At 43.8% G+C, this 17,587-nt stretch overlaps 1 protein-coding gene across 8 annotated transcripts in view; it reads right to left on the reverse strand.

The window, feature by feature from the left end:
• LOC8052141 (paired box protein Pax-5) overlaps positions 1–17,587 on the reverse strand; it is a 220,945-nt gene that overhangs the window by 15,531 nt on the left and 187,827 nt on the right. For 4 of the 8 annotated variants that reach the window (XM_042292453.1, XM_042292450.1, XM_042292456.1 and 1 more), the window contains 3 exons: positions 12,634–12,746; positions 11,362–11,584; positions 2,306–2,422 (listed from right to left, as the gene is read on the reverse strand). In XM_042292453.1, coding sequence (XP_042148387.1) covers positions 2,306–2,422; positions 11,362–11,584; positions 12,634–12,746 — 453 coding nt within the window. The remainder of the gene's footprint in view (positions 1–2,305; positions 2,423–11,361; positions 11,585–12,633; positions 12,747–17,587) is intronic. The other 4 variants (XM_042292454.1, XM_042292451.1, XM_042292457.1 and 1 more) reach the window with 2 other exon arrangements.

Raw genomic sequence — 17,587 nt, forward strand, 5'->3', positions numbered from 1 at the left:
ATCTTTTTCGAAGCATGTCTAAAGCAAACACATTTGCTTCGAACATGCTTCAGGCATGTCCGCAGATGATAAGTGCCTCGTCATGTCTGCAGCGAACACTGTGTACGATGTGTGAGTGGTGACTGCTGCTTTACGAGTCGGTGCGTGTCGACGTGGTATTTCATCTTACAAACCTCTTCAGTGTCGGTCGCACGGTTGCTTCAACCCCAGTATTCGTAAGGAAAAATCGGTATATATACATATATATATATAATTATAACGTGTAGCGTAACGATAAAATAATGACAATAAAATTAGAACACGTAACTCTAACAAACGTCTCAAATGAAGAGCCCATTCAGTCGAATGTTGTAACAAGCTCCTAGTTCTAACGTGGCCCACGTACATCCGTCGATACAATATTTGGCGCGTATATAGACACTGGATTTGTTTTTCCCGAAAGTACTTGCATGCTTGCACAGAGATGAAAGGACACATAGTCAATGAAAGTTTTGTACTGCGCCTTAAGGAACGCAAGTACGTAGATCAAGCTAAAGAAAGTTCTCCAATATGTATCGACAATAATTAAAGCTCATGTATAGGGTAACCATCTTGCAATCCGGAAATACGTAACTCAACGAACGCGTAAAGCGCGTTTCGTTGCAAGGCTCCTGTGCAGAATACAGAGATGCACTCTCACGTAGATGAAACCCTCGAATATAAGCTGTTGAGACAAAATAGTAAGACGTATTTTGACCAGGAGCTCTTTTTCACTCGAAATATAACAGCTCATTATGCCATCACTTGACTCAATTTATTACCTCGACAAAAAAAAAAAAAAAAAACATATTTGATCAAAGTAATAAATCGTCCACGATGTGCGCTGTTTGCTTAGTATAACTGAACGATACTAAAATAATGCAAGCATATATTGGTGCTGGTTGCAACATTATAGTCGGTGGCAGGTCAAGAACGAAGTAGAAGCTCCTGCCACCTCTTTCTATTTTAATAGTGCGAACGGTGGAGAGGAGGCGACCTCCTCTCCACCGTTCGCTCCGCCGAAGTGGAAAGGGGTGGGACGAGCTTCTACTTCGTTCTTGACCTGCCACCAACTATAGTGCATCGTACTTGGTGTGCCTAATTGGCTCTCGCTAGTTAGCAAGCAGAATAATTTATGGGCGCTGTTTTTTTTACTAGTAATACGTGTTTATTAAAATTGAAGACTAGCTTTTTTTTAATATAAGCAGGACTGTAGGGCCGGGAAAGAGCTACCGTCGACCTTTTAGAAGCTGTGCAACTTGCAAACCAGGGACAAATACACGACAAACGGCTATGATCTTGACTGGTTTCCATTTTGTTGCATCCGTTGAAGTAGTGCCATAAAGCAGTGCGAATGAAACAATATGCTGGGGGTACTTTGCTAGTGCGCCCCTGAGCAGTGATATCTGGGAAATTGGCAGCGTGCCTAACCATTTTTAAGAAAATGAAAGACCAGTGCTCTCATGTGCATTTCCGATAATGATAAACGTAAGTACAAAAGCAAGATATGAAACTTATGTAGGAAATCCTTAATTTTACATATTTTCGACGTGGCTCAACTGTGCATGACACCAGAAAGGTAAAGACGCATATTATAAATGTTACCGCGAATAAAAAAAAGAAACAAAAAAAAAAAAACGTGACCCATGAAACATTTAACGATGTTAGAACTTCGGTTATTGTGTTAGTTTAACCATTGGAAAGTAACATGTCTTGTCAATTCAAGTTACCGATATAAGCTTTCTATAAAAGGAAGCTTTGCCTGGCTCGTAATAATATGCCGCGAACTACGTAAAACTGTGCCTTTGCGTATTCGACTATGCTTGGTGGCCAGCCTCGCACTAGACACAGAATGTCGCAGCCAACGTAGGATCGTTCCACATGTTTGCATAATGCGCAAGCTGCCTCAGGTATGTTTAAAGGAAGACTCAAATATGTTGGAAAGAAACGGGACATTTTTACTTATGCACACAAAATGAATTCGTAATAACAAAAAAGGTTAAATAATATCCTTTCGTAAACAAAAGCGCTGAATCAACTAACTTAGGCCCAACAATCACTTGGAATAGTTTTCAACTGCACCAAGCCACTGAGAGTTTACGTCGAAACATCGAAAGCTGACAAAAATGATAGGACAATGTCCTGTAAACATTGTAAACTGGAGGATAGGCATCAATTGTGTCTTGTCAACAAATGCTATAGTATGTTATAGACGTATAGGACAGTTCAGAATACAAGAAAAACAGAGTACAAGTAAGCGACGGCACAGAGGCTGGGCAATGTATACCTGGGTGGTAGGAGTGTGGGTTTGGACTAGTTTCAATGAGCGTTGCCCCGCTGTTGACAAGGGACTTGACTTCTTGCATGCTGATGGGCGTCAGTGGGGTCAGCGAATTGCTGCCTGCTTGAAACGAGACGCACACACACAAACGGGGAACACAGGACATTAGGAAAACAAGCCAGGGTTCCGCGACACGCTACACGCCATAAGCTGTGTTTACTTTTTTTTTTAAATTTTTTTTTACTCGATTTGTGCAAGCCTTAGTTTATCACGCTACTATCTACAAATGAAGAAGGAACGCTGGTCACGTAAAGCAAATTATTCATTGTTCTTCCGATTAAGATGGAGTCTACATAAACGTTGGGTATGAGGCTGTCTCGCGGGACCCATTATTAAGCTCTCAAAGCGCCTAATAGTTTGCGGAAATTTTAAGCATTTAGACGATGAGACATCAAAAACGTGGAAACACACGTTTTCAAGCTGTTAATCCAGCATGTTTATTCTACAATTCAAGTGAGTAATTGTATGCATCGAAACAATCGGGACAAGCGGTTAGGCTAGTCGCTCATCAAACGCTTGTCCCACGTTGTCTCGCCAATCAACTAAACACGAACAGTTGACTTTAAAGCGTGACCAGCGATCTTTACTGCAACGAGAAAAAAACAAAACTAGGTCGGAATCAAAATACGTAACATCTGGACCAAAATGAAAACAACCGCATTGAACGGAAAACAGCTAGAGAATGCGTAAGAAGTGCGAAAAAGAAAGCGTGCGCTGTGCAGTGCAGAAAAGCGGGTGCAAAAGTGTCGCTGCCGCCACCAACGCCGATCACCAGGGTACTTGGCCAGTGTTAGCTAGAGAGCCATCTGTAGCCAGGTATGGTCTGTTCTTGTTTCAATACTCGGTTTCACTTTACTATGAACCGGGTGCTGCAAGAGCCATCCCAGCCAATCCAGCGCCATGGACCTGTCACGTGACTACGCGGCCCGCGCGGCACTGCGCTCCTTGTTCAAGTCACGTGACAGACAGGCGGCATTGGATGGGATGGCTCATAGCGGCCTCCGCGGTCCATCCTAAGGCGAAACGGAGTAGGATGGGCTCGTGCACCGCGCGGGAAGGGGGCGTGAAGAAAGGGGGAGGAGGATGGGCATTCAAGATGGCCGCCCCGACCTCGCGACAGCTGCTTCTCGTGTGAAGTCATGAGTGAAATAAGCGTGCCGCTCGGTTTAATGGGCTAACGCCGACAATAATAATGAAAAAAAAAGAAAGAAGTATGCCGCATATTTTTGCGTACATACCACTCGGGTGTCAAGGTTGTTTATTGACTTTCCTTGTAGGGTTTAACTTCAGTTCGGAGTCGTAGCCCCAAAGCTGTCGGTAATATTTGCAGAACTCAGTTTGCCTGTAATTACGCTGAGTAAACTGTTGTCCCTAGCTGTAACAAAAAAAAATAAAAAATCCCGGACAACGTTTTTGCGCCTTTTTTATGGGGAAATTAATTGATGTTGACTAAATTGCTCGGCTTTGAAGTAATATTCTTACCATCATCATATAGGCCGTTTTTATGATAATCAAGAGTAGTTAAAGCCTTCCTCTAGTCATTAGTGTTCCAAAAATGAAGCGCACAAACAATATTTTGAAGCTTATGTTATTCTCGAGTTTTCCACAAATTGTATATAAAATATTTATCAACCCTCCAGATTTATTTCATTGATATATAGGTTGACATTTTGTTGTTTTATTTTTTGCCTGGAAACCCTAGCAGTCAGAGGTCAGTAGTTAACGTTGCTTCGGCTACTTTATAATGTTGCTATGACATATTTTTCTTTTGTTATTTGTCATTTACTGTATATGAAATAAGACATACAGTATCAAGCTGGGACACAATATGTCTATAAATTTAATTAAATTAGTATACCAAGAATTCTGGTGGGAGAATATAAGTATCACATAAATACGCATTAGTGTAAATTATACCTGGTTTATATATATATATATAAAGCCGGTCTTTCCAAGTTAATCTAGCGCAATAACCATCAGCAATATCAAATCATGTGCACGGATACTTGTTGATGCCACGCCGTCCAGTCGGACATTCGATGGGAACTAATTTTAAAAACAACGGCCCACACAACACAACCCATCGCTTAGCTTATCTCTTCACGGCAACTTACTCCTAATATAAAGTCCTCCTTAAAAAAAGGATACTAGGGATAATTTATGAAGACTTACTCGGATGTTATGGACGGCTATACGACGATACGGGAGAAGGAGGTTCCCCGAAACTGCCTCTAACGAACTTCATCAGCGTTCAATTTCCGTGGAAACAAAAGCGCACGCTGGGTGTGCTCGAAAATTACCCCCCGATGCCGATAAATTGCCTCTTCTCCCTAAAGCTATTAAGCTGTTTCTTCTCAAAACCGTTCAACAATTCCGCTGATTGATTAAAAGCAAAAAAAGACGCGAAAACTAAAAGCAAACTATTTAGGACCGTTTTCTTTTCTTTCTTTTTTTTAATATTATTCGCAGTGCATGCTAGAGCAGCGCGTGTATTCGTTTCTCTTGTTTCTTTGCTTGAGTCTCGTTTCTGAAAGGTCGTTTCCGTTCTTATCTCAAAATTTCAGCAGGTTTGGGGAATTAAAGAGCCCGCGCTCATTTGTTAGGGCCGTCATCCCTTCATCGGCGCCGACCTCGGCAAACTTGCTGACTGCGGCATGATAAGGGAGCGGGCTCTTGATGACCTCTCCATTAGGCTCGTGTTTCCGCTGCTTTCTTCGCCTGAATTTATTCTCCATTATTTTCTTACAATATAACTTTTTTTATCTTCCCTTTTTTTTATTGCCATATTTCTCTTTCGTTCCGCGGGCAGCGGAGTAAACGTGAATTTTGCGATATTTCCTTTTACGAGCATCGTGAAGACGTGAAAAAAGAAAAAAGGAACTAAACCGTAAATATTTGTTAATGCAATCTTTATTGTTGTAATTTATGCGTCGTATGGGCTTTGCACAGCGAAACAAGTTCACCGAGCCGATGTCTTAGCTATGTTGGGTCCAGACAGGCGTGTTAAAAGATTTGTTTTATTCATGTTTACATAGAGGAAATCGGAAATAAAAGTAGGTTGACATATTTCGTAGTATTTACGCCCCCAGATATTCATAGCCAGCAAATTCTTCTAGCACACAGCTACTAAGTGCTAAGCTACCAAGCACGCATTTCAACGCGGAAGGTGCCGCGTGTCTATCATGTTATATAATGACATTATTCACTGTCCATCTCCGAATTTGTCCATTATGTGCCTGCTGGGCCAAACCTTCATTCATGATCTTTTATCTCGCCTTTGTGTTTCCTTCCGCGCCCTCCTGGACCAACACCTCGTCTAGATATGCAGAAAAAGACTAAGAAAAAGACGTGGGAGCCATCTGCCGAATGATAATCCAATTATTCGCACACGGATGCCATCGGCTGGAATCGACGAAGCCAGCAAGCTCAGCGAGCACGTGCGCAGACAGAAGGCCACAGCAAACCAGGGCCAACAAGATAAAGCCGTCGGACGTTTCCTCCTAAAAACAAATCTCACTCCTATTGCTTTTTCTTCTTGTTTCTTTTTTTTTTTTTTTTTACTATTAACAGAGTTTAGGGAGGCGATTGACGCATAAGCACGCGACCCGCAACGGGCGAAACAAATCGTTTCTTTTTATATATATATTTTAATTCTTTACTACGTTGCAGAGGCGATTCGCTTGGCGTGCGGCGCCTCCCGATGGGTTCTCACGAAATTCGCTTCGTCGCGACGGGTTAGGCTTAGCTACGAGGATGCCCAGTCCAGCGGCCGCTGGAACAGGGGAGTTTTTTTTTTTTCAAATAATAAGCCATAGCCCAGGACATCGCCCCACCCGCCGAAGTGAGCAGGCTTTGGAGGCAAATTTGTGCGTTTTTCTTTTATTACTGTAGCAAAGTAAGAGGCAGTCGTGTTAGTATATATATATATAAATATATAATTAGAGAGAGGGTTACGGCCACATCGCCCAAATAACAAGTCCTTTGTGTTGAATCTCTGGCGTCACATAGCGAAGGCCAGCGCGAGGTCACGCTGGCGTTCCCTGCACTGGCCTGTACGAATTACAGATTTTGGAAATCGTGTAAACTCCTTGACCCTATGGTGTCCTGGTTAGTAAATCACGACATCAAACAAAATTTTATGAAATATGTAGAAAAATGCCTCGTCACCTCAAGCAATTCGAAACTCTATCGGCGCCACGCTAAAGTAATCACTGCTCAGTGGCACCAGCCGCTGCCCGATAAAAGCAGAGCCGTAGAGCCACAGATTGAAGAGGCTAAATCAAGAAATATATTTTCCATAAAAGCGATCCGCCAGGGAATATACACACAGTGCTTCTTTGTTGCTTTATCAAAAACGTACAAAATATATTTTGCGCAGCGCATAAACTATGTTCCAAAACAGTTTTATTTATTATTTTTTTTTTTTGTCGAGGTGGCATTGCAACGAGCATGGTGACATTCGCGCTCCGCTGGTTCATTTCGTCTCACAGCAGCCTAGTCTCGTTGATCACGTTGAGAAATATACATATGTACCTGAAACTGGATGGGTTAATGTATGTTCTTCTTGGGCTATTTGTTCTAAACACGCGTGATTTATTTTTAGGCAATTTTATGCATATTTTGTTGTCTAGTGAAATCTGGCGAAATTTCAATATGAGCTTGATGTCGCGACTACCTTCCCACCTTGCAACGCTGCCTCAAATGACATCGATCTATGAACCTCCTTTTCGTGCCACTAAAACTAAACTCAGCAAAACACTAAACAAGACAGATGTTGATTAATTACGAAAATGAGACACGCGATGCAGTGGCTTACTGCCGTTGTTAGGATCGAAATGTTTATTTTTTACTCACACTACAGAGCAGTCACATTGAGAAGGGATCAACTGGTGTAAACTTTAGACTGAACCTTACCGAAATTCAATTGCGGCAGCAATAACACAAATAAAAAGACATCTTTACAATAACCCGTCTGCAGCGGGAAAATTCAGCCTTTGCATAAACGATCCCTTGTAAGGCGTCTGTGGTTTGCTTTGACCAACGAAGGGCGCATGTGTATATAAAAGACTGACTTTCCGGGAACACTCGCTACTTCAAAGGGAGTCACTCCGAAGCAATATATTCCCATGGACAAGTTCCAGAGAAGAAATGCGAGTACAACTTAGCCTCGTGCCCGTGCACTGCGCCATTTTGCTAATAATAGACACGGATTCGCGGAACATTCACGAGCGTGTCTGTGGTGAATGTTTGGGGCGAGTTCAAACATTTACGTCTGGTTGGCAGTTTCTTCTTTCACTAGTTTCGGCGAAAAGCGTCTGTAGGCGTACAGAATGAAGACCTTGTTCATCGGACCGTTTTTGGTTGTGGTCATGATTCGACTCTTCTCAAACATCAACGTTTTTGCAGTGATAATCGTCACACATAGTGCACTGCTTTGCATGCAGTGCCTAATATGCTTCACAATGTTTACTTTGCTTGCCTGCAAGCTTTAGTTTCTCGTTGCAAATGGTTTGTCTATATATGCCTACTTTTCAACCCGGTAATAATAAAACAATACTATTGGAAGTGAAAAAGGTAATTCTAAAGTAAACACCCAGTTTTAAAGCGTTAAATATCAACTGTCTGTGTTTACAACTATCCGAAGTCTCGTACTTGCTAGCGTGCAAATGTTCAAATATGGTTTGTAACTATTATTTACTTTTTTGTTTCACATAGCATATTAAAAAATAATTATGTTATGCAAGAAAACGACACTATCCAAAAACCGTTTTTAGTTGTTTTAGTTGTCAACAATGAACAGTTTTATTTTTCAGCTTTCAATTAGGAAAATAATTAATCGATCATTAGGCTTTTTAACCGAGTTTAATGAAACATATTGTAGGCTTCACAGTTTATTTTGTTATCCACAATTACTAGAAAAACTTTTATGCCCGAGTAAGTTTTATGTGTATCATTAACATATTTATTTTATGAAACAATATGAAGAATTCAACCTTCGGTACTAATCGCAGTTTATTATATCTATACCTTTGATGACAAGAACAACATGTACAGTCAGAAACTAAATAGCTCCAAGCGAGCGAGCGATTTTTTCTGAGGAGCGCTATCCTGGCGGTTTTCCTTCGTACTAGTGCTGACGTCAGGACTCGCTCATGTGAAGCAGACAGGCGGCAGTCTATCAGCGCAAAAGAAGTGCTGTTATCATCCGCGTCTTCTCAGCGTGGTCTGATTGAAGGGGGAAAAACGCCCGCTCGCTTAGAGCAATTTAGTTTCCACGTAACTGTGTACGTATGTGCAGCCTGTCAGTACAGATCTGTACATATAAACAAAAAGGTTAAGCGCATTAATGACAAGGTCAGCTGAGCGATTTAACCGATCTCTTGCAGTCCTCTTCTTAAGTTGCGTTCTATCGAATGTAAGCTTTGACTGAGCTAAATGTGCGTGGATACCCCCCTCTTAAGAGCGCTTGATATGAGCCATTTTACTTCACCTTAAACTAATCCTTTACCACACGTCAACGACGTAACTTAATTTCAAGAAAACACGTTATTTTCTAATGTAGAAACGGGTAAGAAACAACATAAAGCGCATTTCTGATATGGTATTTAAGATATATGGGTACGCCAACCAAGTATCCGTAAAGCAGTCATTGCTGCGTATGTCGAACTGAAATGTCGCGTACAATTATCAAGTTCCAAAGGGACCTTTTTTAGAAAGTTTGTGAGGAACTTTGGGTGCAGAAGCGAGTTCGAGTGTGCGTTTAGAAACGTTAGTACATCGAAAAAAGAGAAGGCAGTTAGTAGAGTGTAGTGCTTCCAGCAGATCCTTGTGCAACATCCCGTCACCACTTCGCAGAAAGATCGAGAGTTGATCGTATTAAAACTTTGAATTAAGATTTGTTTTTTTCGTAAAGGCCCGGAAAGAATCCGGCAATCCGCGTGAATTAGGTTCGCGCTGCTTTGTTAGACATTAAAACAGAGGCACAAAATTCACACTTCAAAAATTAGAGAAAAAAAACGCAGCTCAATATTACTGTTACGATTTTCATCTACATCTGGCGGGTTTAATGACGGTTGCAATATAAATTGTAATTGAAATGCTTGTTAACAGTATTAGGTATTTAACCGTAATCACTGATTTGATGATTAGATGTTAAATTATTAGAGTTACTGACAACTGCTCAATCTTTAAATTTTGTAACAGCATTGAGTTGCATTTTTTTTAAACTCAAACACTGGAAAAAATGTTACAGCTAGCGGACTGTCTTCTCACATACTCAAATATAAATGCTAATACACATTTTACACAAAGAAAAGCGAATCTGAATAAAATTTCTAGGGGAATAAGAACACTCGGAGGTACACATTTCGATTGAATTAATCCCATGCTATGTTAAACTGGACTGTCTAAAATGACTCGCGAACATAAAAGAGATGGCAGTCATAGGGTTGTTCCCTGTGTTCTAAGGTTCCTATGAGGAGAAAAACTGAACAATGTATCTACTGCGGATATTAAAAATAAAAATGATACTCCTAATTTCTTTTTTATGTTCAGGAGTTTTTTTATTTTTTTGTTTAAGCTTGAATTTGTTCATTTTTGCAAACCTCGACTATTGCGAGAAATGCATCGGAAAATTAACGGTAGCCCTGCTCAAAGTGTTATAAGCGCATAAAAAAATAGACGTCAAATTATTTTCGAACGCATTTACATTTATTTTTGTGATTGAGGCCCTTTCTTTATATATTTAATGCTAATGGTAGATAAATTGTTCCAAGGGCCCTAAACTCGTCAAACACAAAGTTGGAGCCGACGTTGACGGAGTGCGCCGATTGGACAATCACGACGATGACTTGGCGTTTTTCTTGCCGACGTCCAATCGGCGCGCTCCGCGAACTTTCGGCTACAACTTTGTGTCTGACGAGTTTAGGGCTCCAAGAGTAAGCACGCGAGGCAGCCATCGTCAAAGCATTCTTCACTGAGGTACGCGGAGCCAATAAAAGGTTTTCTGCATGAGCCTATTAGCGTAACGTATTTAAACTAATTTGCAATCGCGCCGCCACTGCTGTCCTATCATCGTTCTACTTTTTTTTTAATTCCTTCCAAGTATTCTGGAAACCTACCTCTTCTAATTAATATTAGCAAAAAAAAAAATAAAGCTTTGTACTTGCACCTTGAATGGCAGTCGTGATCGGAGAGAGGGCTCGGAACAAGCACGACCGGGCATCTGGATCGAACGAATCACTAACTTATTTAAAGACTCGGTAAGCAATTCAGAATATTAGAGGACTAAAATATACAACCGGATGATCGAATTTCATCATCAATCATTAATATGACTATTTATTGGCCATAAGAAAAAAGGCTATACTCCGTTTCACTTTAAGTCCGACCGTAGCCGTCGGTATAACGTTCGATGGAGCCAATCGAACAGCGCCAAAAGAATGTATCGTCACTGCGCTTGTCGTCTTTGTGTCTTTGTTACTCCCAGTTAAACCAATGAATAAATAGGTGGATGTTAATGGCTATACCTTTTGTAATGGGCGGTAGCTTGCGCCACCTAGCCTATGTCTAAAAAGACAAGTGCTATCACGCCCACTTAAAGCCTATGACCCTGCGCTTTTCTTCTTCTTTTTTTTTGCGCCTGATTGGTTTGGTTGGTGATAGCAAACGGACAAAAATACGACGAGCGCCGTGACGATGCATTTTTGGAGCTGCTTGCATCAAATCGTAGCGTCGGCTGGGGTCGTACTTAATGTGAAACATGAAGCGTGGTAATACCTGCAAGGGTAACGTTGCGGTGGTCCGTTAGTTCTCAGTCTGTGACGCGGGGCCGTGAAATTCGAAACGAAGTTTTTAACATTTTCTACGACACAGTACTAGCCGGGCTTGCTCCAAACTATCCGTCCGATCGCGACCGCCGCCATTTAAAGCGAACGTCCGTTTCGTACGGGAGAACGGGTCGCGTGAAACAACGTCCGAGTGTTGACAGAGAGGAGACTCACCGAGGGGCGGCGAGTAGACAGCCGTGGACTGTGAGTTGATGGTGGTCATGGCGACGTCGTATTCGGCCTGCTTGTCCGCGGAAGAGACGACAGGGCTGAAGGCCTGTTCGAACGGCCCCTGCTGCTGCTGCTGCGGTGGCAGGTGATACGGCGAGCCGTTGCTGGTCGGAAGGTCCGCCATGCCCGCCTTCAACTCGTCCTGTTTGGTCCACTTGGCCCACATCTGTGCGGCGTGGGCAGATGGCTTATTCTATAACCTTCTTAAACAACGGCAAAGATGCCCGCTATAATGGCGCGAGAGTGAACGTCGGTTTACACGTGTGCCTTGACTGTTTGTGCCACGACTTGGAACACGGGAGACTGCGGACGCTTGTGGCAACTGTGCGACCCACGTCGCGCTACGAACGACGTAGCCGATTCAGTGACGTCACTTAACACAGACCAATCACGAGTGAATCAAGCACGATGCTCGCGGGGCTCCTTGATCCGAAATTTGATGGTTGTCCTGTTTAATTAAAACACGTGACCGATCTAAGGAGTTTTCACTAGTGTACGCGTGAGTATGACGACTGTGTCAGACTTAGTTCGATGCTCCATTAATTTTTCGTTAACTTAAGCCGGCAGGCTCGATGATAGCGCGCCACCGAGGTATGCCGATATTAAGCTAACGTGAATATATGCTCACGTGATCCTCGCTTAATGTGACCGAGAGCAGGAACTGCTCGAGTTCAGCGTCTGGTTCAATAAGAAACGTCTATAGCTAATTCATTGTGGAGCGAGGCTATTTCGTGCGGTTTACACCCGTTTATTAGAATAAGTTCGAAACTAGGTAATATTAAATCCCAATCAACTTGAACTTCACAATCAAATTAAGAAGTTCAAGTTCGGAACTTGAACTTCACACTCTGATATGTGTGCATCGCGTAACTTTCTTGCTCGGTCGATTTGTCGTTTGGAGTTCGTATCACCTAATGTGACAATCTCATCGGTCACGTATCGATAATAAGATACGTGATAAATCAAAACATACGACGTTTAAGGCCTATAAACTCGTCAAACACGAACTTCGGCCCGAAGTTGACGGGGTGCGCCGATTGGAATATCATGACGCTAACTTCGCGCTTTTGTCGCCGACATGCAATCGGCGCGTTCCGCGAACTTTTGGCTCCAACTTTGTGTTTGACGAGTTTAAGCCTCTAGCCGTCGTCACACCTCTTTCTGTTCTTTCCCGCTGTATAATGTAAATTAAAAAAAAAAAAAAATTAGACTCACATTTGGACTCAGATTGGAGTAAATCTGATCGCCGTTGTACTGCGCCCTCGCCCGCTTCACTTCGTCGTCGTGGAGGCCGTGCTCACCATTCAGGTCCCTCGTGTTGTCGTGCACTGCAACGAGCGACACGGGCGAGGGAAATGTAGCGGCACATTCAACCATCAAAAGGCCGGCATTCGGACAGCTCATCGAGCCCATTGTAATACGTAAAACCTTTTTGCGAAAAAAAAAAAAAAAATCCTGTGCCATTTTGTGTGTGTGAGACCCAGTATGTAAAGACAAAGTCAACGTCGGCAATGTGCGGCAAGTTTTCTCCAGGTCTTTCAAAAAAGTATTGCTTCGAAGCTACCAGACAGGTAGGTTGAAGAGGCTCGGCACAAATCTATGAAATCCTCCAATAAACGTTTGAAACAAAGAGCGCGTGTATACTATTTAAAAAAACTAAATTCTCAATTTTTTTTTGTTCGTCTGTGAAAATTAGGGCGAAATTTTTCATGCTTTACTGAGTCCCTTTATCTTTCGAGTCTTTTTATGAGCATTTGTCTAAAACAAAAAAAAACAAAAAACAAAAAAAAAAACGAGACGTACGAGAAAACTGCGGCGATAATGTTCGCGAAAACGTTGCTGAGCGCTTCCTTTAAATATTCTCTTTTTAAAGAAAACGCAATGTCTACTTTTTTTTTTTCAAAGGTGATAAAGCATTAGGCGAAAAGAAGAGACAGCATCGATGCCTATAACGAGCGATATATATGCAAAAGTGTGTAGTGCGCGCCGTGTTATTTTACTAGCGCCCTGCTTCACGCTTCAAGCAGAAAAGGGGCGGTGAAGAGAGAGAGAGGGGGGGGGGGGGGGCGCCAGACACGTGCCTTTGCGCATGCGCATAGCTAATCAGCTCCCCAGCAGACCCCGAGCGCCGCGTGCAATGCACAGCAACGACGTACGCTCGAGTTGAAAAGTTGCGCCCCCTGGGAACCTGCCCTGAAACTATTGGAGGGTTCTGATAAGAACGGGGAGTTTTACACTTTTTTGTCTCGTGTCTTTGCTTTCTACATTTTTCTTTTTATAAACACTGTTTTTTTTTTTAACTTTGGAAGTTTCGATTGCGTGCTAGTGCATGCTGCTTTAAATCACAATAGATGACGCCCCCTCTCGCAGTTTTGGATCACTTTGTCTGCGGGCTTTCCCGCAAATGCGTCGTCGTGCGTTGTGATCTCTGGCTGGTGTATCTCGTGAGTTCTGGATTTCCGCTGCGAAAATTGCTTTCTTTTTATATTCTGGGAGAGGGGAAGAAACTAGCATCTGTGTGATGCTTCCTTTACAATTCATTTGTTTCACTTTTTCTATCATTTGGTAAGTTTTTTTCTTCTTGCCTTTTAAGTTAGAAGAGGAAGAAAGAAAATGTAACGGTGAATCGTTTCGTTGCGTGAAGGATATATCTGCGACTAGGTACGTATACGCGTCGTGCGTAGATGAAAAATGATGGCCGGTGGTGCGCGGTGAAAATTGTTTTCAGTCGCCCCCCTCGCTTGATTTGGAACACGATCTGCGGAGACTTCCCCCGCGTACCCGGATCGTGCTTGCTCTGATCGCACTCTTCAAAAAGCAAATTTTAAATTAGAAAGGAAAGTTCGAGGTGGCTACTCAGACAGTGTGCAGACGGCTTTGCTCCGTCTTCTGAGAGTTATGCCTCTTTTTTTTGTATTTCTAGTTTATTTTTTTTGGACAACTTAATTCGTCCACACGTTCAGCTCTGCACATATGAAACGTGATGTAAATTTCGAGATAGAACGAATATTTTAATCTATCCTACGAAAAAGTACGGTGTCCATACTTTGGTGCATTCAGTGACTTATACCACGATCAGATATTGTAGCAGAAAACTCCATTCGCTTTTTTAGGGCACCGCGTCTCTTCTGGGTAATACAAAAATGTTTATACAAAAAAAAAAGGAACTATGGTTACTTTAAGAGTTATATTTGATTACCATTCCTAAGAAATACGAATTACCGCCTGAAAGTTTCTAGCAATAAATCTATCGTGCTGCAGTAATCGAACAAGCGCAACAGTGTGGGCAGAGTACCCTTGTGAACTACATAACACTGTTTTTTTTTTTTTTTTTACATAATAAAGAAATTTAACAAAACTTGTTGTTCGTGTTAAAGGTCGGTCTGCCTTTGAAGTACGGCGACACTGGTTTACGTTGTAGATTAGTTCAAATTTAGTCTGTGCAGTACGACTGCTAGGTTGGTTTCTTTAACGTGCACCACGCAGTAGTGAATACTCGACCGCACACCGGTATGATGCTCATCCAGAACGAAATGGGCATAGGGGTGGGGATTGAACCCAGGATACCTGGGTTCTGCAGAGCGAGCTTTCGCGTTACGTGCTCCGGCTCAGCCACCGATCTCCCCCCCTCCTTTTAAATTTGTTTTTCTTTTTCGGATAAATGTTTGAGGAATATCAGAGCCGACGTTTACAGACCAGACCGAATGAAGCGCAGATTGAAGGTGAGACCGAAGAGAGAGAGAAGGGAGACAGATAGAGAGAAACGGGACGGTCGCTGCTAATGCGCGCTTAGACCTTGGGAGATCAGAACACCGAAAACCCGGGCGGCTGAGCTGAGAAGGAGAAGTTTGGGACTGAGAAGCGAAAGGAGGGCAAATGGCAACGCTCGCACCCCCCCCTTTACCAGAACCCCCCTTTGACACACAAAGACGGTTCCTTGTTCCTGGAGAACTCTTTCCTCCACGCGTCCCCCGCCCTACGCCAGCGAGGAGTCTGGAGAAGAGGGCTGTTTTAGCCGCCGCACTCCGTTTGAAAGCTCGCCGCTGCTGCTGCGGCAGTCGAGACATCGCGCGATGTCGGAAAGGGCAAGAGCCAGTCGGGACCAGCATCGTCGACTTCGTCTTCGTTGTCGGCGTTGTGCGGCGGCGGCGGTGGCGGCGCGGTGCTTTTCGAGGGGGGAACCTCGGGGGACGGGACGTTGTTAATTCCGAGCCGAGACCTCGGATGAACACCTTCGAGGCAGGGGACTGAGTCGGCAGGGAGCGAACGGCCCGGGCCCCCGGCTTGTGCCGTTTTATTTGCGCGGCGGCAGCCGGGGTCGGGGTTGTGGAATAGAGGAGTATTTGGGAGTTTGCTTTTGCTTCGCTTCTTTGTGGGGGATTCTCGGCGCTGTTAGTCGGGGTTCTCGATGCCGCGCGGGTTGTTTCTTGGTCTGAATAAGTCTCGAGGTACAATTCGTTTCGGCTCGGTGCGGAAATAAAGAGGTGTTTACATCAAACGGGCTCTGATTTTCGTTTCCGAAAGTATCGCCGTCGGGTACGCCTCTTTGTTTCATTATGCTTTTAGTGGCGAGAAAGCAGCGTCATCTGCAAACCACCATGCTAGAGGTGAACCGTTTGTTTACCCTTTCTCTGTTGTCTAGCTTGCTTGTGCTTTTTGTGTTGTTTGTTTTCTTTTTTGCGTGTGCGTTTATTATTAATTGTCTGGTCCTGTAATCTTATAAAATCGTAGGGGGAAGTGAAGATATGTTGTATGGTGCACGCAGCTCAGAAAGACGTTTCCGAATGACAAAATAAAGCTACCAATAACTAGCTAGTGGAACGCAAGTTATGCGCCGAGATGCTGAGGCCTCACCCTCTAGCGACAACTGCCCGGACATGGGCGGCTTTAATCAACTATTTTCTCTCTCTTTCTCTCTCCTCCTCTCCCTCAGCATCTCGGCGCATAGTAGGTGACTGTACTGAGCAGAACGTTTTACGTGTTCAATATCCTATACTTTGTTTCAGCTTAAGTCCGAGCACGGCCGATGTTATGAGCCGAAGGGCATATCAAACAGCGAAAGAGGCAAACGTCATAGCGTGCTCTCTGCAGTTGATAGGACCAGCCGGTATTCGCAGTCTCTTTGTGCGTGCTCCTCCGCCGGCTAGTCCTATCAAGCGCGGAGAGCACGCCATGACGTTGCGCTTTTTGCGCTGTTTGATTGGCCCTTCGGCTCATAACATTAGCAGCGCTCGGACCTAAGCTGAAACGAAGTATAGCGCAGATTTGTTTTCTTCTTACGATGATTGACTGGTTGCGTGCTACAAGGTAAAGCGGACGTGTGAACATTTTTTTAAGAGTGTAATTCGTTCCGCTCAGTCCAATTCTTTTTTTTTTTTTACCTTCCCTGTATTTTCCGTAAGTGCACGTTTTATGTCGATATTTCCTGGACGTTATCACGGCCCATGCCTGGCGGACACCCCTCATTGGCAACTCGAATCGTCACTAGCGTTCGCCCTCCGCAATCCTGCATGGTCGCTCGCTCTATCGCCACTGGGCGGTGACGGTCTTGCGATGCCGCCCCGGTGATTTTCTCCCACGCTAGTGGGGCGTGAAAAGGGGGAAACAATGCGACGGCCCGCGCGGTGCAATAGGGGAGCATGCTCCGGCACCCCTCCCCCAACGCGTTATCGGATCTTTTGACGCGAGCTACTCGCTCCAAATCGGACCAATTTTTCGCCTGTCCGAGCACGTCCACGAAGAGGGTCACGCCGTTTGTCCGTTTGATTGTCGAGTCCCGCCTCGCCTCTGCTGACGCTTCGATCGACGCCGCTAATTCGGAAACGCCGGGTAGTATACGAACGCTCGTTAAACGTGGCACAGTGTTCGCTGCGAGATTCAGTCGCTACGTATGTTCGACTGCCCTGCGTGTTATTGTAGTATCGTGGATGTTCGGCATTTATTTGCTGTGTGAACGCAAGAATAGTGCCACGTGACCTACATGAGCTACATTCGGTAGCAGACTAAAAACGCAGAAGATGCTTCGCCTTCGGCGCGAGCTTTCTGCCATTTTACAACAGTTATGCGCACACGCAGCTGAAGACCGTAGGAAGGCAACGGTGCCGTACTTGAGCGGAGCTTTCACTGCACTGTTAGCTTGTCACCGACTATCGGTAAAGATAAGTTTCGG

Source organism: Ixodes scapularis, unplaced genomic scaffold, assembly GCF_016920785.2.
Source record: "Ixodes scapularis isolate PalLabHiFi unplaced genomic scaffold, ASM1692078v2 PGA_scaffold3__209_contigs__length_174095766, whole genome shotgun sequence".
In the NCBI taxonomy this organism is placed as follows: domain Eukaryota; kingdom Metazoa; phylum Arthropoda; class Arachnida; order Ixodida; family Ixodidae; genus Ixodes; species Ixodes scapularis.